At 39.4% G+C, this 20,862-nt stretch overlaps 1 protein-coding gene across 1 annotated transcript in view; it reads right to left on the reverse strand.

Annotated features, from left to right (window-relative positions):
* PANK3 (pantothenate kinase 3) overlaps positions 1-18,798 on the reverse strand; it is a 30,329-nt gene extending 11,531 nt beyond the window's left edge. Inside the window, exons 1-5 of the mRNA XM_054486979.2 lie at positions 18,442-18,798; positions 8,623-8,975; positions 6,033-6,286; positions 3,879-4,055; positions 1,377-1,500 (exon numbers count right to left, since the gene is read on the reverse strand). Of these exons, the coding sequence (XP_054342954.1) occupies positions 1,377-1,500; positions 3,879-4,055; positions 6,033-6,286; positions 8,623-8,975; positions 18,442-18,469 (936 nt within the window). The 5' untranslated portion in view covers positions 18,470-18,798. The remainder of the gene's footprint in view (positions 1-1,376; positions 1,501-3,878; positions 4,056-6,032; positions 6,287-8,622; positions 8,976-18,441) is intronic.
* Between the last annotated feature and the right edge of the window lie 2,064 nt (positions 18,799-20,862).

Here is a 20,862-nt window from a genome sequence, read left to right on the forward strand (position 1 = left end):
AAACTTATTTCGACTCTCACAATATATTGACTTTTGAGTAGAAATCTTTGTACATAAGTTGGGATACTGTAAACCATGGCCTAAATTATTGTTAACTCAATTGGTCAGTGGAAATTTAGACATAAAGGGCTAAGAATAAAGGTCTCAAATTGTTGTCAGCTCCCAACATGGCCTACTAGTAACTCCATCAACCAACTAACACTTAAGTTTCTAAAACTGATGAGATCAAGTTCTGGATTTAAATAAAGAATAATTCAGAGGATTTGCATATTTGTTCTCTCTGCTGGAAGCTTTCTCCCCAAAATGTCTACATGCACAGTTTCCCCCTCACCTCCTTCAAACCTCTGCCTAAGAATCACATTTTCAATAAAGCTTTCCTTTAACCACTCAATTACTTGGCAATTTGTCCTCTACCACTCTCTGCCCTATTCCCAATCCTCTTTATCCTGTTTGATGGTCTCTTTTTAAAAAAATAGCATTTATCACCTAATACACAATACACAATTTACTTAATATGTCACTAGAATGAATGCAAGCTCCACAAAGCCAGATCTTTGTTTTCTTCATTAATATGTTCCAAATACCCAGAACAATGTCTGGCATCTGGTAATCAGTAAATATTTACTCAATGAATAAATGAATGAATGAACAAATGAAGGGTTCCTTCGAAAAGCATACTTCCCAATCCTTTTAAAGTATTTGATATTTATAAAAATTAAATGGGCAAATATATCTATTATTATATAAGGAAGCTAGAATTAAATATATATATTCTCTTCGAAACAAAGAATCCCAACTATATGGTCAATCTAACAGTATATGCTTTTCACACTTTTCTTGGAACAATAAACACCACTCAAATATCATGAAGAACAGGTCTCAATGCCTTCATAGCCCTGTACAATGCTGCTTGATCCATATGCAACAAGGCAGCACTGTAAAGAAGCCGAGGGCAGTAAGAAAACTTCCAAGAATTTCACTAATCAAATGCAACATTAAGCACTGGTGGTATAGTGGTGAGCATAGCTGCCTTCCAAATGCAAAATTAAGACTAAAAAAAATGCTTTCACAAAGTATCTCAAAATGTCTTCTGCTTAGAACTTTCTTTTACATCCTCAAGGGATTTAGGTTGTGTTTTTCTGAAAAAAATTTCTGAATAAATTTCTCCTATTTCAATTTGAATTATCTGCTACTTTCTTTAAAAGTAATGTAGCAACTGGGTACGTGACATATATACCTAATGAGTCTTGGCATTTAATGGGGTACATCTCAATCCCAGAGGCCTCCTTAGGGAAAGTGAAGAAGCCCTGCTAGGTGTATATAGGACTCCAATTCACATTTTTGATAATTCATGTTTTGTTTTTGTTTTTTTTTACCTCATTAACAGCACACATTCGTGCCACAGAACCAATGTTATTGGTGATAGTAACTAAAGTAGCTCTTGCCAGATCTTCTTTACTAACAGATTCTCGCTTCTCCTTATAAATCATATTCCCAAAACTGCAGAAAAATGAAAAATAAAGTCAAATCTGCTGATAACAAGCAACATTTTACGTATTAACAGACATATCTACAACCTGGATATTTTTAAAAAATTAGGACCAAAAAGTAGGAACACATAGGGATAAGATCAAAACAAACAAACAAAAAATCTATGCAAGAGTAAAGTAATACCTTTCAAAGAATTAAGGTTAAAATGACGTCTCAAAAAAGGCATAGTTAGTTATTATAAGAAAGCAAAGATTACTAAAATATCTTCATTTAAACCTGATTCAAAACAAATTAACGAAGCCAAAATTACAAAATGTTTCCAAAAGTATCTCAGCTTTAACTTCAAATTCTTTTTCATTCAGTCACAAGAAACATTTATGACATACCAAGCTTTGTGCTGGAGACAGATAGTCCCTCAAACAGTGAATTAGTCTAGTGCAGCACTGTCCAATAGAAATAAAATACGAGTAATATATAATTTCATATATGTTCTATTAGCCACATTAAAAAGGTAAAAATAAACAAGTGAAATTAATTTTAATTGCACATTTCATTTAAGCCAATATATCCAAATATCGTCAATTCAACATGTGGCACTCATATGCCAAGTGCCTTACGTGGCTAGAGGCTACCGTAATGGACAATGCAGGCCTAGATACAAAAGACAGCAACAGAAGCGCTAACAGTAACAGGGAAAAAAACAAACAAAGGCTAACCCCAAACAAAGGCTAATCTTGGAAATACAAAGAAAAAAATATCTTTTATTACAGTGGTGGGAGAAAGAAGTTAAGAAGGTATGAGGCAGGGCTTTTCAGAGCAAAAGGACCAGAAAAAGCCAGAAAACAAGAGAAGGAAAATCTTAGGCAGAGGCAACTAAAGGTTAAAGGCAAACAGAAATGAGAAATGAAAACATCTATGAAATCACAAGATGTTTGGTCAGAGTGAAGCGTCTATGTGAGGGAGAGGCAGGAGATGTTATTGAAGAGAGACAAAGTCCACTATCAAAGGGCACTGGATTCCCTGACAAAGAACTTGGGGTGCACAAGCAACAATGGTTAGGAAGCATAATGGGAGACAAGACTGATAAACAACAGAACAGTCAATTTAAAATATTTAGGAATCAATTTAAAAAGCCAAGTATGGACATATTTGGAGAGGCCTTTTTAAATGTGTGAAAGGCACAAAAGTAGCCTTAAACAAACAGACAAGCTGAGTTCTTCAACAGCAAGACTTACTATAAAGATAACATTTGTCCCTAAGTTAATATGTAAACTTACTGAGATTCCAAAAAAACTTTTTGTAATAGAGAAAATGCTTGCCAAGTTCATACAGAAAATCAAGCAAAGGGGTGAAACTAGCCCTTCTAGAGATTAAAACATAGTTTTTATGCCTCTATAAAGCCGAAAGTATAATGCTGGTACATCAACAGAATGAAAAGCCAGCATATGTAAAAAAAGCCATCTCAAATCAGTGAAATAAAGATGGATTATTAGACATATAGGGCTTTCTGAAAAAAAAAAAACAACCTGAAAAATGAAAGCATGATCTGTAACTCACAAAATACCCCAAGATAAACTATAAGTAAATCAAAGATTTAAGTATAAAAATACCACCATTAACATATCAGAAGAAAACAAGGGTTTATTCCTTTATATATTTGGAATGTAGAAGACTTACTTACTATGAATCAATATCCAGAAGCCATAAAAGAAAAGACTGATAAATTCAACTGTATAACAATCCAACAGAAAAGTAGAACATGAACAATAACTCACAGAAAATAAAATATGCAAGGCTCTTAACCCCAGTGTTGGTAGGAGAAATGTAAATTAAAATTACATAAAGATACCATTTCTCCATCTGATTAGCAAAAATGCAAAAGTTAGCACTCTACTGGTGAAACAGGCACTTTCATTTACTGCTGGTGAGAGTGAAAAACAGTACCGCTCTTTTGCATAATTAACAATATCTCAAAAATGCATCTGCAATCCAACTTTTGGGAATTTATCCTACACCTGTATAAAATAAGGTCAACAACATGTAAAAATTTCTATACGGATACTTTAGAGTATATATAGTATGCCATATAATGGCAGATAACCTTTTGTATATGGGGAGAAAAGTAAAAATACGTATTTGTATTTGCATAGAGAAACACTGGAAGGACACTCAAAAATTAAAAAAAAAAAAAGTTTCTTATAAGGGCACTCAGGGTAAACTTCTTAATGGATACTTAATTTTTAAATGACATCAATGTTCAAAACTTGGAACCTAAACTGGGTAAGAGAAAGCACCCTTACAACTTTCTGTTACATTGCTTTCCAAAAACATAAGCAACTTGAATTACTTAAGTTCTGTAACTTAAATAACACAAATGTTAAACTTACCTAGATGCTACAGCCCAACCTGGCAAACCAAATCTTTCATAATCTCCTCCATAAATATCACGGACCAGCTTGTCAGCTTGTGTGCTATCACCTTTGGATGCCATTTCAAGAGCCTCTTCGAAACTTTCACAGCCAGTCAATAAACTGCATAAACCCAGAAAGGTACCCCCTCCAAGGCTAAAGAAAATAAAGAAACTTGCTAAGTTGCATTTATACATTATATTCTTTCTCTAAAGTAAAAGGGTGGATCGTTCATGTATTCAATGAACACACAGAAAAAAAACCTATGACTAATGCTAAGTGCTGAAATAACATAATGAAGGCAACAAAAATTGTTTAGTAAAACCAAACTTGTTAGATCAAAGAATAAACCAAAGAAAAAAATCACTTGGTGGAAACATGAGGAAAGGAAAGACCTATTAAATATCTCCCAAAGTTCTCACCTAATACCTTACACTCCGTAGTTACCAAAAATAAATTGTTGTGTGTGCATTAAAAAGGAATAAATGTTAAAAATCAGTACCATATTAATTACAAAGAGAAAATATGTAATTTTTCTTTTGAGACAAGGTCTCACTCTGTCCCTCAGGCTGGAGTGCAGTGACCATGATCATAGCTTACTGCATCCTTGAACTCCTGGGCTCAAGCAATCTTCCTGTTCCAGCCTCCACAGCAGCTAGACTACAGATACACACTACCACACTGGACTAATATATAGGTATATATTTTTGTAGAGATGGGGGAGTCTCACTATGTTTCCCAGGCTGGTCTTCAACTCCTGGTCTCAAGCAATCCTCCACTTTGGCCTCCCAAAGTGTGAGAATTACAGGCATGAACTACCATGCCCAGCTTTGTAATTTTAAATGGTTTCCAAGAAATGATTTTGGGAAAAGCTTCTTTACTTGGCCTGACATGGGTGAAATCAATTCAATGTGATACATTAACATTTCACATGACCTACATATAAATACAATGAGTAAATTTATGTCCAGCTGGCCAACATGTCAATTACAGAAATTTATTTGCTTCTATTATTCTTCTGGATATGCTCACAGAATGAAATCATATCTAATTCCTAAACTCTAAACCTTTGCTTCCTAGTCTCATCTAAATTTCTAGCAAGTTCTACCCCTGAAACACTGTTGGATTTAGTTAACAGACTGAACTTCTTTTAGAGTTAACCGAAGAAGGTAATAGTAGTGTATAATTCTTTGGCATAGAGAATTACAACAGAGGTGAACTTTTAACCACCATAAAAATAAAGTACTAATTAAATTTAAGTATAATTTAAACAGAATTACTACTTTAAAATTAAAATGAGTTTTTTTCACAAATTAATCTAAAGTATTTGAAAATCTTTCTTCCTTAAACTGGAATCTTCACCTCTCTGTAAAAGTTGATAAAATACATAGAAGAATCATGAGTTTTAAATCTTATTTCTCATTCGTATTTCAGGTATTACAGAAAAGTATGTGGGCTACTTGGGAACATTAATGTTATCACAAAAAGAAATCACATTAATTCATCCTATAAGAATAAATTACAATGTTCCCCAATACTGCAGTTTAAATGGTAATCTATTCAGCACATGGCAAGCTAGAGGTTTACATATATTAATATCTATTAAAAAGTCAAAAAATAGGTAAAGAAGAAAAATGCTTTGGAAAAAAGAACAAAATATAAACATAATAAAGTTTTAAAATAAATAGAACACTGTTGCTTCCAAGTAAATGCTCCAGTTAAATTCTAGAAAAAATGTTACTAGACTCATTCTAGATAAAAATTCACTTTACCATTATGGAAATTTTGATCCCAACTGACGCTGACTAATAAACATTTAATAATTTCAGTTTGAGTCTTGACATACACATCTTATAAAAATACATTATCTGTTGGCTGGCGAATGCCTGTAATCCCAGCACTTTGGGAGGCCGAGACAGGCAGATTGCTTGAGCTCACAAGTTCAAGACCAGCCTGGGCAACATGGCACCCTCTTTCACTTTAAAAAAAAAAAAAAAAAAAAAAATTTTTTTTTGCTGTTGTGCAAATACATGCACATGGCGTGCATGGCGAAAATGGCGTTATTATACTGATTTCATAACTTCTGTGTATAAAACAATGTGAATGCAGCAATACAACCAAAAAAGTCACTACCTTGTCCCAGTCACTCGTTTATAGTTGTCTTTGGAATGGACTGCTAAAATACTGACTCCTGAGCCAATGTTCACTACAAGCAGTGGATAGGGATCATCCAGGTTAAAAGGCATCTTTTGGCATCGCTCAGGTTCTGAGGCATTAGCAAAATAATAGCACTCGGCTTGTCCATTGAAACTGACAGAGTCTATATACAGCAAGCCCTTTACAAGGCAGTCAAGTTCATCCAGTTTGTGCAGGTGGAGGTTTCCAATCTGTTAAAACAAACAAACAAACAAAAACAAAAAAGGATGACATTCAAAAACACTCGACTCAACTATATGATTTTCCTGTATTACTTCACAAAAATTAAAAATGATCTATGACCCCCACATTTTCATTTTGTTTCATGTCAAAATCTCTTTAGGGATTTCATCTAGTCCACTGGTCCTCAGTGAGGGTGGTATCACCTCACTGCTAGTTTTCTAAATGATGGGGAGGAAGGAAGGACCAAACTGACATTTAGTGGGCAGGGACTTGTGATGCCAGACATCCTTAATGGATGGGACATTTCTGCAAACCAAAAAATTATCCCATGTATGCATTATCTTTGAATGTTCTGCCAGTCATCTTTATAGTGGCAGTAGCAAAATTATTTAATAATTATCTGAGGCTAGAGAAGAACAGTTATTTTAGCTATCTGTCTGTGTATACAAATACAAAAGTATTCGTTCCATGGATTCACTCACTCATTCATTCATTCATTTTTGAGACGGAGTCTAGCTCTGTCACTCAGGCTGGAGTACAGTGGCATGATCTCGGCTCACTGCAACCTCCACCTCGTGGGTTCAAGCGATTCTCCGCCTCAGCCTCTCAAGTAGGTGGGATTACAGGCGCCCACCACCACGCCTGGCTAATTGGCCAGGCTGGTCTCCAGCTCCTAACCTCAGGTGATCTGCCCACCTTGGCTTCCCAAAGTGCTGGGATTACAGGCGTGAGCCACTGTGCCCAACCCACGTAGTTTTAAATATATACTAAATTTGCTAGGAATTGAACCACCATATAAAGCAAGGGAATATTGTACTTCTCACTGTTTGGAATTTTACCAAGTGTTTGTTTAGCATGTTGGAGGGTCATGTCACTAACAGCAATGCCATTTATGGTATCTGATTTTCCAATAGAACATACCATATCTATTTGGCATGTGCAGCTTTGGTATTCATGATCAATCTATGCATAGGTGTAAGCATATAACTACTTCATGATGTCCTCTGGAATGATCATACTGTTTGTTAATCTACCCACGGATAGATTAATTTCTGATTAATCACTGATACCTTAATCTCCTGTCTTTATATTATAGTTTGAGTACTAGTTTGAAATGATTAAATTCATCATTTCAGGTTAGTAAAAAGTGTATAATAAGATATCTTTTATAATACATTGCAGCTTAGATATCACTTCCTCTGGGAACCTCTTCAACTCTCTAGCTGTTGTTACTCCTCTGTGTTCCCAAGGCACCTCTTTTCATACAGTACTACAGATCTTTACCTCAAATTATAAGGTTCTCCCTTCTATGAGCCATTTAAGTTATTTATATTCCTTCTGAGACAGGGTCTCATTGTCACCCAGGCTGGAGTGCAATGGCTCAATCACAGCTCACTGCAGCCTCAATCTAAAGAGCTCAAGCAATCCTCCCACTTCATCAGCCTCTTGAGTGGCTGGGACTACAGGCACAGGCCACTATGCTGAGCTAATTTTTTTATTTTTTATAGAGACGGGGTCCCACTATGTTGCCCAGGCTGGTCTCAAACGCCTAGCCTCAAGTGATCCTCCCACGTCAGCCTTTATATTCCATTAACAGTATTTTCTTATGATTTTCAGAAATTATTCACATTTACATTTTCAAGAAAAACAAATTTCAGTGGTCCTAAATAGAGCCATTCTTTATTCTAATAGAAAAGACTAGAAGCTTGGCAAACCACTCTTTGAACTCTCATTCTAATGGAAAAGACTAGAAGATGGCAAACTGCTAACAGCACATAACTCAAACCAATACTCATAGTTTTCCTGCCAGATCCATTCAAATCACCCCATTTGACACAGGACCACGGCAGGATTAACCGTGTAAAAACAGAAAAAAAAGGGTAACAGATTTTCATTCAGGTGTCCATTATACTAACCAAAAGACATTGGTTTCCAAACTTAGGGTTTGGGAAGGAGATGGCCCTGGAAGATTAATATTATTTGAATAAGTAATATTCCAAAAACCATGTAAATGTAGGACAATAGTGAAAATAATTCAAGCTTCATTTATATCTGGCTTTGTACACTGCCAAATTCATTAAAGTCCTCAAATTCCCTTTTTATTGTAGCTTTGTAATACAGCCCTAAACAAGTTTTACCAAATATTATGTGCAACAACATGACCAAATCTGGGCAATTTTTAGTCATCTCATAAACGTGTTTAAAATGCCCCAAGTGAAAGGCAACCATGGATACATATTTCCCACTGCATGTGCAGGGAGAATTAAGGAACATGCTAGATGGAAACCTACTCTCATATTTAAAAACAGGTATCAATTTTCAGTTTTGAGTAAAAGATACCTACTGTGCGAAAATCTTTTTCAAACTTGTAAGCACCACCTCCTGTAGCACATAGCACCGTTTGCAATGTTGAAAAGTTTTTATCTCTTCCCATTTGGATAAAAGTAGGCAGGTCCTGGGTTGGAAACCTGATAAAGTGCAAGTTCCCTCTTCGGCCAAAAAGTGTTAAATCTTTCAGTTCAAGGTGTACATCCCGAATGCCAGTGGATCCATATGCCACGTTAGAAGTCAAATATTTCCGAATACTTTTTAAACTCTCAACTTCTTCTTGTTCTTCCTCTGCTGTAATATCAATAGGTTCAAAGTACGAGAGCTTTACTAGAGTTCCCCCAATGTCCATGCCAAACCATGGGAAAGCTATGGGAGGAAAAAAAACAAAACAAAACAAAACAAAACAAACAAACAAAAATATATATATATATATCCATTTTAGAAACACAAATTAGAAACTAGTTAGCCACAAACTTCATTTACTCTGAATCATGCATTCAGGCAATAATACGTACTGGGTAAGACACATGTTCCATGTGGAACTTACCTTTTTCCCTTCAATTTTTTTTTTTTTTTTTTGAGACGGAGTCTCGCTCTGTCGCCCAGGCTGGAGTGCAGTGGCACGATCTTGGCTGACTGCAAACTCCACCTCCCGGGTTCACACCATTCTCCAGCCTCCCAAGTAGCTGGGACTACAGGCGCCCGCCACCACGCCCAGCTAATTTTTTTTTTTTTTTGTATTTTTAGTAGAGACGGGGTTTCACCATGTTAGCCAGGATGGTCTCGATCTCCTGACCTCGTGATCTGCCTGCCTCTGCCTCCCAAAGTGCTGGGATTGCAGGCGTGAGCCACCACGCCCGGACCTTCAAAGTTTTATTAATATATTTTCTAAAAATGTATAGGGTGCTTAGAGTTGACATAGGATCTTTTAATTCCTGGCCTGGTAGGCAACTCCTTTTCATTTACTAAATACCATGTGCTCCAGGGATGAGAAAAAATTCAGATCATTTTTTTTTTTCAATAAATAGGTCATCACTAAGGGCATGAAAACCTTTGTTTCTATAAACATTTTAGTACAATAAAACTGGCCTATAATCACTTCAAGTAACCCAGGAGAAAAGCACCTCCTTAAAAAGCAATTCCTGCCGGGTACGGTGCTCACACCTGAAATCCCAATACTTTGGGAGGCTGAGGTAGGGGGGATTGCTTGAAGACCGGAGTTTGAAACCAGCCTTGGCAATATAACAAGATCCTGTCTCTGCAAAAAATTTAAAAATTAGCTGGGTGTGGCAGCATGCACCTGTAGTCCCAGTTACAGGAGGCTGAGGCAGGAGGATCACTTGAGTCCAGGAGGCTGGGGCTGTGGTGAGCCATGTTTGCACCACTACTACACTGCAGATTAGTTTAACAGAGTGAGATCCTGTCATAAAAAACAAACCCAAAAAGCAATTCCCTTCAGTAAATAATCATTATCTCCAGGCCAGGCGCGGTGGCTCACACCTGTAATCCCAGCACTTTGGGAGGCCGAGACCGGCAGATCACGAGGTCAGGAGATCGAGACCGTCCTGGCTAACACAGTGAAACCCCGTCTCTACTAAAAAAAATACAAAAAATTTAGTCGGTCGTGGTGGTGGGCGCCTGTAGTCCCAGCTACTCTGGAGGCTGAGGCAGGAGAATGGCGTGAACCCGGGAGGCGGAGCTTGCAGTGAGCAGAGATTGCGCCACTGCACTCCAGCCTGGGCGACAGAGACTCCGTCTCAAAAAAAAAAAAAAAATCATTATTTCCTCTACACCAGGAAATAGGAATGCATATGAATAAGATAAAATACCTGCCCTGAAGGAGTGCTCAATGTAGCAGGGGAATATACATAAAACACATTAAGAACAAGATATACAAAATAAAATTTTATACAAGTATAGATTAATAGAAGGAATGATAAACCCTATGCTTGTGTTTGACCGTAGAAAATACTAAAACAACAAAAAACCCCATCCAAAGGCAAAGAGGCATACGTCAATACGGTTAAGGAACTAGAAAAAGGGGGAAGTCTGAGGAAATAGATAGAGGACCTTGTACACTTAGCTAAAGAGCTTAGACTTGAACTTCTTAGACAATGGGAACACTACTGACGTTCTAAGTAAGAGAGTGGCACAGTCTACCTTCATATTAGAAAGCAAACAAACTTTCTACTTTGGCAGTGTACAGGATGATATAAATGAGCTGCTTAAGATGTGCCTGTAAAGTAAGGCCAGCAATAGAGGCCATCTTAAGTAACACCCTCTTGAAAAAAATGGTATAGACCATTTACAAAAACCGTATCATTTAAAAACAGATTCCTGACCTCTTACCTCAGAGGCACTGGACAATAATCTTTAAGAGTGAGATATGGGATGCTATTAAAAATTATATACTGTATATATTCGGAAGATTATACTATAGTCAGATCTAAACGGCATTTGAAAATAACTGGCTTTGGTCACCTGATTCCTTCAGGTTATGAAATTCAGTTTTACAACGTGATTTCCTTATATTTATTGGCCACAATCCTTATACTGACACAAAGGAGTATTTTCCAATTGTTCCCAAGGAAGTCAGTATTATAATATTACGAATTACAAAATTCAAATTTTTAGAATTAGTTTAAAGCACAACTGATTCAGTTCTCCACAGAATTACAGCTAACATTTACTGAGTGCTCACTACCTGTCAGATACAGGCTCATTTAATCCTCAGTACCCCCACTATAAGATTGCTCTATTAGGTGTACCACTTAGACAAGGAGGCAAAGCAATTACAAACTTGCCTGAGGTCAAACTGTTAAGTGACAGTGCCAAGATTCCATCCTAAAAATACATATTTCTGTTCTCTGGGATCTTAACTATTATGACAGAGACTCAAAAAGAGTTTAATACTCAAGATACATGGATTAAAATGTCTGGCAACAAAATATATTTAACAGTTTTTATGTAAAAGTTGTCAATAAAAATTATTTCTAAAATTCTACTTTCTTACTCATTTTACTTGATGTGTGTGTGCCATTACAAAACCAGGAACATATAATTCAATGAGAAAGAAGTCTATACATTTCTCCATTTTATAATTTACACATTTACTAAAATTAGTATATAATTTTGAATATGAGGAAGGAGTAATCCTCATTATCTTCTTTTGGAGAAACAGCTCGTTTGTCTTTATATTTGAAACTCAAATTACAGACCTGGAGCTACATTACAGATAATCTTAAGAAACACTATTCTGTATTCTGGAAAGGTACTTCCAGTGTAGGAAAAAAAGTTTTTTAAAAAAGTAAAATGATATTAGAACATAATTTGGGAAGCCAGGGGCAGCTTAGAGCTCAAACGCAATACTTTCATCATGTCACCTATAAACAGGTATAAATAACTAAGCAACATAAGCAGAAGAAAGTGACTAAATTTTCTCAGTTTTGTCGAGTGCCTAGCAACATAGGCCATCTTTTTTTTTTTGAGATGGAGTCTTGCTCTGTCGCCCAGACTGGAGTGCAGTGGCATGATCTCTGCTAACTGTAGCCTCCACCTCCTGGATTCATGCAATTCTCCTGCCTCAGCCTCCCAAGTAGCTGGGACTACAGGTGTGCACTGCCACGACCAACTAATTTTTTTATTTTTAGTAGAGAAGGGGTTTCACCATGTTGACTAGGATGGTTTTGATCTCCTAACCGTGTGTGTGTGTGTGTGTGTGTGTGTGTGTGTGTGTGTGTGTGTGTGTGTGTGTGTGTGTGTAACAAGGCTGTTTATTTCACCTGGGTGCAGGCGGGCTGAGTCCGAAAAGACAGCAAAGGGTGGTGGGATTATCATTAGTTATAGGTTCTGGGATAGGCAGTGGAGTTAGGAGCAATGTTTTGTGGGCAGGGGGTGGATCTCACAAAGTACATTCTCAAGGGTGGGGAGAATTACAAAGAACCTTCTCAAGGGTGGGGAGAATTACAAAGAAGCTTCTTAAGGGTAGGGAGAATTACAAAGAACCTTCTTAAGGGTGGGGGAGATTACAAACTACATTGATCAGTTAGGGTGGGGCAGAAACAAATCACAATGGTGGTATGTCATCAGTTAAGGCTATTTTCACTTCTTTTGAGAATCTTCAGTTGCTTCAGGCCATCTGGATGTATATGTGCAGGTCACAGGGGATATGATGGCTTAGCTTGGGCTCAGAGGCATGACATTCCTATCTTCTTATATTAATAAGAAAATCAAAACAAAATAGTGGTGAAGTGTTAGAGCAGCAAAAAACTTTGGGGGTGGTATGGAGAGATAATGGGCGGTGTTTCTCAGGGCTGCTTCGAGCGGGATTAGGGGTGGCGTGGGAACGTAGTGTGGGAGAGATTCAACTGAAGAAAGATTTTGTGGTAAAGGGTGATATTGTGGGGTTGTTAGAAGGAGCATTTGTCCTACAGAATGATTGGTGATGGCCTGGATACGGTTTTGGATGAATTGAGAAACTAAATGGAAGACACAAGGTCCAAATCTAGTCTACTAGAAATGTGTTCGTTCCTTGAGTGCTGTTTTTAAAGAAAGGTAAACTAGAGAAGCTATCCTGCAGATGATGACTTCATAGGAACCATAATATGCAAACCAGAAAACTGCAGGCTCCTTCTATTATTTCTAGCATATATCAGTTATGACAATTTTCTCCTTAAAATCAACAAAGCAGGGACTGAAAGAGAAAACTCAGCCCTGCTATAACTTCAATTAAGAAAAAAGAAAAGTTGGTGGCTGGTAATGGCCACCTTTTACACTGAAATCCTTTCAATTCAATAGACTTCAGAAATTAATTTCTTTATGCCAGAAAAATAATCACTATTAAAAAGCACGAGATGCAGAACCTCAGCAAGCCAAAAAAAAGAAAAAAAAAAGGCACAAAGAAGGCAGCACAAACAGAAGAGACATAAATTCTCAATTATGATACACTCCTATCATTTAGTAAGTGGTCTAATTACCAACATATATTTTCCAGTATTATCTACAAAATACTTATGATTGATATATGTCACCAAAATAAGGGGAGGGCCTGAAGCTCAAACTTTATTTATTTGCAATGAAAATATGAATAAATATACAGATATTAAGTACAACCACAGGTCCACCTAATAGTTCCATGAGGTAAGAAAAACACCAGTTTCCTGGCCGGGCGTGGTAGCTCACATCTGTAATCCTAGCACTGTGGGAGGCCGAGGTGGGTGGATCACCTGAGGTCGGGAGTTCGAGACCAGCCTGGCCAACATGGTGAAACCAAGTCTCTACTAAAAATACAAAAATTAGCCAGGCTTGGTGGCATGTGCCTGTAATCTCAGCTACTTGGGAGGCTGAGGCAGGAGAATCGCTTGAACCCAGGAGGCAGAGGTTGCAGTGAGCTGAGATCACACCACTGCACTCCAGCCTGGGCGACAAAAGCGAGACTCCATCTCAAAAAAAAAAGAGAAAAATATCAGTTTCCTAGGAAATCAAGCACGTATCTACATATTTATAGCTCTGTTGCTTCTAGCCAAGGGACCCTTGAAAAGTAGGTCACCAGTGCATAAGCAGCCTACTTAACGGCATATAACCTAAACATTTTTTTTTTCCCAGAATAAAACATTCCTTGCTAAGGTGAAAAAAAAAGAACCAAAATACACATTTAAAAAGCAAAACAAAACACACATTACACAAATATAAGCACTTTGATGATGGTCAATATACAGTCCCAGACTGTGAGAATTATTAGAATCTCTCATAACCTGTTCATTATGCCTTTAATAAAATAACAGCTCTTATTCTATGTCTCAAGTGGTCTTATGAGAGTTGACGTTAGTTCCCCATATGTAGCAAAAATATCTCAAACTACTACAAGGATGAAGTGCTATGTCTTACCAGACACATTATATATGCAAAAGGAGAAATCTTCTTGTCCAATCACCTTTTAAAATACTAAACAGCAGAAGCTATCTAGCCACAAGAGCAGACTGTTAATTTCTAACAAGGTGTGATAAACTTGGTATCCTACTAAGTGTTTGCGAAGGAAGCAGAGAACAACACTAAAATAACTATTTAATTGCTACTGGTACCATGCAGATTTCAGACTAAAGGGATCCCGGCCAGGAACGTGGCTCATGCCTGTAATCCCAGCGGGAGGGTCACTTGAGCTCAGGAGTTCAAGACCAGCCTGGCAAGGGCAACATGGCAAAACCCCATCTCTGCCAAAAACACACAAAAAAAAGCTGGGCATGGTGGCAAGCACCTGTAGTTCTAGCTACTGGGGAGGCTGATGGGGGAGGACTGCTTGAGCCTGGCATGCCAAGGTTGCAGTGAGCTGAGATCGTGCCACTGCACTCCAGCCTGGGTGACAGAGTGAGATTGCGTCTCAAAAGAAAAAAAAAAAAAAGAAATAGGGGAGGGGGGAGATACTAAACTAAATCAGTACTTAATTGTTCTTTAGGCATAAAGGGAAACCAACATGAAAAATGCTCGAAACATAGGGTATTTTAAAAGAACAAAATTATAAAGTGAGCATGTACGCTGGTATATTCTAGATAACGCTTCAACATCCTGGATAAGACATTTCACTATTCTCAATAATCAGTCCAAACAAAAATGGTTTTTGTTCTGAAATAGACTAAGAAAACAATCATCTTCACACCTTCAGTACTGATTCCTTAGGACAGCTTCAGGTAAGTGGTTTTTTCTTTAGTAAATTAGTTATTTCTAAGGGGAGCTATATTAGAAACTACTACCCCAACTATCTACTGGGAGTGATGACTCTTACATTACAACTGAGTTTACAACAGGCCAATCAAATTACACAGACACAAACTACAAATACATGCTATACCATTTTCTCTGGTCTTAAAAATTTCAAGTACCTTACTACTTGAGTTAATAAAGCACAAACTCAAAACCTACATCACACCACACTTAAAATACATGTATCACCTTTTACTATCACCTTGTTAATCCAGTTACATGCTATACAGGTAACCCAAACACAATCTTAAAAATCTGTACCCTAAGAAATCATGGCAGGCAGGGAAGAGTAACACAGGATTGACTTTCTCCTTCCTTCCCCTGGCGTTGAATTAACACATAATTTCAAATGCTAATCTTCCAGTTACACAATTTAGAGGATGAAACTAATTCCTTTTTAAATTTTCTGGTTAATATATGCATTCGGGTTTATAACCTGTTAAGATATTGGTAATATATTTAGAAGAAATATTTTCTAACACTTAGGTAAATAATGTAAGAACACATGTGAAGCCAAGGTCACTTGTTTAGCCAATATAATATACAGCTTCTTCTAGTATGCAGTTAAATGATGCAATGCACATAGAAAATGCCATACACATACTATGTGATCAATAAATGTTATGCCAAAAAAAAAAAAACCCATACAGGTATTCAAAAACAAAACAAATATATCTTTTGTTAACCTGAGTGATTTAAAGTTAAAATAATATTAATATTATTATTTTTTGAGACGGAGTCTCGCTCTGTTGCCCAGGCTGGAGTGCAGTGGCGTGATCTCGGCTCACTGCAACCTCCGCCTCCTGGGTTCCAGCAATTCTCCTGCCTCAAGCCTCCCGAACAGCTGGGACTACAGGCGGGTGCCACCATGCCCGGCTAATTTTTCTATTTTTAGTAGAGATGGGGTTTCACCATGTTGGTCAGGCTGGTCTCGAACTCCTGACCTCGTGATCCGCCCAACTCAGCCTCCCAAAGTGCTGGGAGTACAGGCGTAAGCCACCGTGTCCAGCGTTATTTTTTATTATCCGGGACAGTTCGTGGTTGAAATACCTTCTTTCCCACACACAAAACGTCATGTTCCTTACTTTTACTACAAACAACAGACAGTAAAGTTACCTTTTACATATAAAAATGTTAGGCTTCTACATCATAGTAACTGGCCAGATTTTCAGCATGATTCAATTTTAAGATTAATAATGGTCTCACAACGTACCACAATGTTGTAATAATCAACTTATTTGGGGAAAAACGGGGGGTATTCTCTAATTTCTCAACCTAATGTGTATTTTTAAGACTTTAGCTGGGACTACAAGCGTGTGCCACCATGCCAGGCTAATCTTTTTATTTATTTATTTGTAGAGATGAGGTCTCACTATAGTGCCTAGGTTGGTCTCGAACTCCTGGCCTCCAGCGATTCTCCCGCCTCGGCCTCTCAAAGTGCTGGGATTTCAGGTGTGACCCACCGTGCCTGGCCCTATTTTATAAACTTCTCATAATAATCTTCATAATTTTTCCTAAAACCTTTAAAGGAGGTAGTACTCATACCTGATTATCAGTTTGTTCAAATCTAAGTAATCAAATCACTATCATGACAAAAGAAAATAATCACCACCACAAGAATCAGAATTTGAGTTGGTCATACACTGTTCACCAAATGGAGATTCTAAGAGAAGCAGAGAAAACGTATGCGTGAGGGAAAATGTCCAAGCGTTCTAGTTACTGCACCTGTTCAAGATGCATTAGTTTAATTCAGCAAATGTAAAGTCTCTCTATATTACTTTTCATTTAAGCCTTCACATCACTATTTTATAGACTTCTTGAACAACTATGACAGGATCTATTCAGTTATCATAAATAATTTTTTAAAAATTTTAATTAACAGATGAAACTACCAGATAAAGTACTTAGACAATGTTCTATGGGTGCACTGCATTATGAGTCAGTCCACTTAGAGTTATGAACCTGATAGCACATGGTTGGTATATGCTTGGAAAAGTTACTCTGGGGCTAAGTTCAATTTCCTTACCTGTAAAGTTAAGACCAAATTACTTTACAGTTAAATAGCAATTTGTAGTTTTCACAGGGTTTTGGCTTGTTGCCTCTCAGGTGAGCTTTACATGAACCCGATAGGCGGGCAGGGAAGGTGTCAGCGCCCTGTTTTATAGTTGTGGATTTCTTAACAGTTAAGAGATACATGAAACACTGTAAAAACAGCAAAAGTATCGATACGACTCTAAGATTAGCATGAATCCCCACGTTCCTAGTCCTTCTGGGAGGCTATACTTAAAAACAGTGACAATCACAATGGCTGAGTGATTAAATAAGTCAATTACTGGAATAAAAAGTTTTTAAAAGACTGAACATAAAAGGAAGCAAATGAAAGTCGACCTTTCTAAAAGTATAGTAAGAATTTTTTTTAAGTACATGTATAGAAAAGTCTCTACGGGTTTTCACCATAATATTAATAGTGGTTCGCTCCGGGTGCGGGGAATACGGGTGACTTTATCTTTCTTGTTTATCTGCGTTTTCTAAAACAAACATGAACTAGTTGATATTCTAAACAAAAACAAACCAAAGCAATTACACACTGGCAGACTGCATGCACGTACGTTTGAAAGCTCCAACTGTAACAACAGTGACAACTCCCAGGAACCCACCGGCATTTCAAGGACACAAGCAGGAAGCCCGGAAATCCCTAAAAACAGGTGCTAAAAGCCGCCAGCGCAACCTGACAGCCGCGACCGTCTCTTTTCAACCTGAATTCAGGGGGAGCTGGGAGAGGAGACTAGTCTAGTTTGTCAAAAATCAGAATCAGAAATTCCCTCTGGCACCTCCCAGATCTCGAAGAGAAAGTGGGAGGAAAGGCTAGGGGGCGGCAGGCATTCACCCTGCATGAATAGGGGGATGGGGAGGACGGAAGCCTCGAACTCGTGGCTGAAATAGTCCCTCCGCCCCCATACCGGACTAGGCGCCGGCGAGGAGCGACGAGCTTGGAAGCACACCGCCCAGCCAAGGGGCTTTCAGACGGGGCCCTAGGGTGCCCTCCCAACCTGGCGGGCCCCAGCCCCCATCTTACAGGGTTTCTTGGCATCTTTGATCTTCATGGCGTCGGCCCGAGGGGCGAGGGACGGCCTCGGATCCGGAGCCCTGAGAGCAGAGGCGGCGACTCCGGCGGTGGCTGGGCCGCGCGGCGAGGCCCGGCCGGTTCCTCCCCTCAGGCCGGGCGGGGCCGGACTAGGGCGGGGCGGCGGCGCCTGAGGAGATGCCCGGCCCAGGGGGCGGCCCCCCACCCCCGCGAGGGGCGGCCGGGACCGAGCAAGCTGGGGAAGGCCGCCGGCCTCGCCGCTCCGGGGCCCCCCCGCAGCCGCTCCGAACAAAAGGCCCCGGTGCCGGGAGCCGCCGCCACCGCCGCCGCCGCCGCACTGAGAAATAGCCCGCCCAGGCCGAACGCCCACGTGACGCGAGCCCCCCTCGCTCCGCTTCCGCCCGGCTGCTGGGGATTGTAGTTCTCCGGGTCGTGAGGCCCCGCTCTCTGGCTGTAGTTGTGCAGGTGGACTACAAAGCCCGGGATGCATCGCGGCCCCTCCTCCGAGGCCCCTCAGCTTCCGCAGATCGCCTCAGAGTGGTCCCAGCGAGAAGAGGGCCGGGTCTTAGTCACGCCAGCGAGGAGGCGACCAATGGTGACTGAGATGGGCGTGCTGGGGAAGTCGGGCTTAGACCTCCGCAGCTCTCGGAGAGAAGGGGGAATGAACTCTTCCAGGGGACTGTCATGGCTGTTCGACCCTTCTCAGATTTCCCCTTGAGACAGGAAAGCTGGTCGTCAGGCCATGGAAAGCGCTAGAATCAGGGCTCTAGAGCTGTGCTTTAGATAGACCCTTCAGTACATTGGCGGATTAAAGTCATTCACAAAGGAATCCTTTTGCTTAATAGAGACACCTTGAATGTTAGGGTCGGAATGATGACAATAGCAGGAATAGAGGTAACATCTATTGAACGCTTTATGTTCATGGGACTCTGCTAAGCACTTTGTGTGATTTACTTCAATTCAGGGGCCTTGTGGACCACGTGCAATTATTCATTTTATTGTCACTCATTTTGAAGATGGGGCACGGTCTGAGGAGTTAAATTACTTGCTGAGCATTCTTTTTGCCACCGATCCATATTCCCCTGGGGCCCTCCAGCCCAGCTCTCTCCTTCTAAAGGGAAAACTGACTCCCAGAGAAGAAAATTTAGATGCTCCAGTTCTCACAGTAAAGCCAGGACACCCTTTCCCCTTACCTCCTAGAGTCTTAGTCCTCCAGCTGGAATGGGAGAAGATGGCATTGGGTATCTTCTCTTGGCCTTCACTTTTGTTGCCCAGTTAGATGGCCAGGAATTCTGTAGTTTTTACAATAGATGGATAGAGGGTTGGCAGTAGAGGATTGGACATTCCAGTCAAAGAAGCCCGCTTGCCAAAGAGCCTTACTGGCCCTTCTTGCAGATGATAAGCCAAGGGATGTGAAGAAGGACAGGAGAGGACACAAACTACCATTTATTGAGTACATACTAAGGGCTGACACTTTGCAAAGTGGCTTACTTTTAAAATTTAAATTTAATCCTCCCAACTACTTTTTGAAATACAATTATTAAAAACTAAAAAAACTTGGTGGGCGCAGTGGTGTGTGTCTGCAGTCCCAGCTATTTGGGAGACTAAGGTGGGAGGCCCAGGAATTTGAGGCTGTATGTGATAGAGTTTGTGACTAGCAACTGTGTCAGAGGCATTTACCAGAGCGACTCCATCTTGAATAGGGATTGGATGAAATAAGGTGGAGATCTACTGGGCTGCATTCCCAGGAGTTTAAGGCATTCTTAGTTGCAGGATGCGATAGGAGGCTGGCACAAGATACAGGTCACAAAGACCTTGCTGATAAAACAGCATGCGGTAAAGAAGCTGGCCAAATCCCACCAAAATCAAGATAGCAATGAAAGGAACCTCTGGTCGTCCTCACTGCTCATTATATGCTGATTATAATGCATTAGCATGCTAAAAGACACTCCCGCCAGCACCATGACAGTTTACGAAAGCCATGGCAAAATCAGGAAGTTACCCTACGTGGTCTAAAAAGGGGAGGAACCCTCAGTTCTGGGAATTTTCCACCCATTTCCTGGAAAACTCAAGAATAATCCACCCCTTGTTTAGCATATCATCAAGAAGTAACAATAAGTATAAGCAGCTGAGCAGCCCATGCTGCTGCTCTGCCTATGGAGTAGCCATTCTTTTATTCCTTTACTTTCTTAATAAACTTGCTTTCATTTTACGTTCTGGACTCTCCCCAAATTCTTTCTTGGAAGAGATCCAAGACCCTTCTCTTGGGATCTGGATCGGGATCCCTTTCTGGTAACAACTGTACTCCAGGCTAGGTGACATAGTGAGACCCATCTCCAAAATAAAAATGTTAAAAGTTAAAGAAGAATTCACACAAATTCAAATATTGGTCCTATCACTTGTTAACAAACA

This window comes from Pongo pygmaeus, chromosome 4 (genome assembly GCF_028885625.2).
Source record: "Pongo pygmaeus isolate AG05252 chromosome 4, NHGRI_mPonPyg2-v2.0_pri, whole genome shotgun sequence".
Taxonomy (NCBI): Eukaryota; Metazoa; Chordata; class Mammalia; order Primates; family Hominidae; genus Pongo; species Pongo pygmaeus.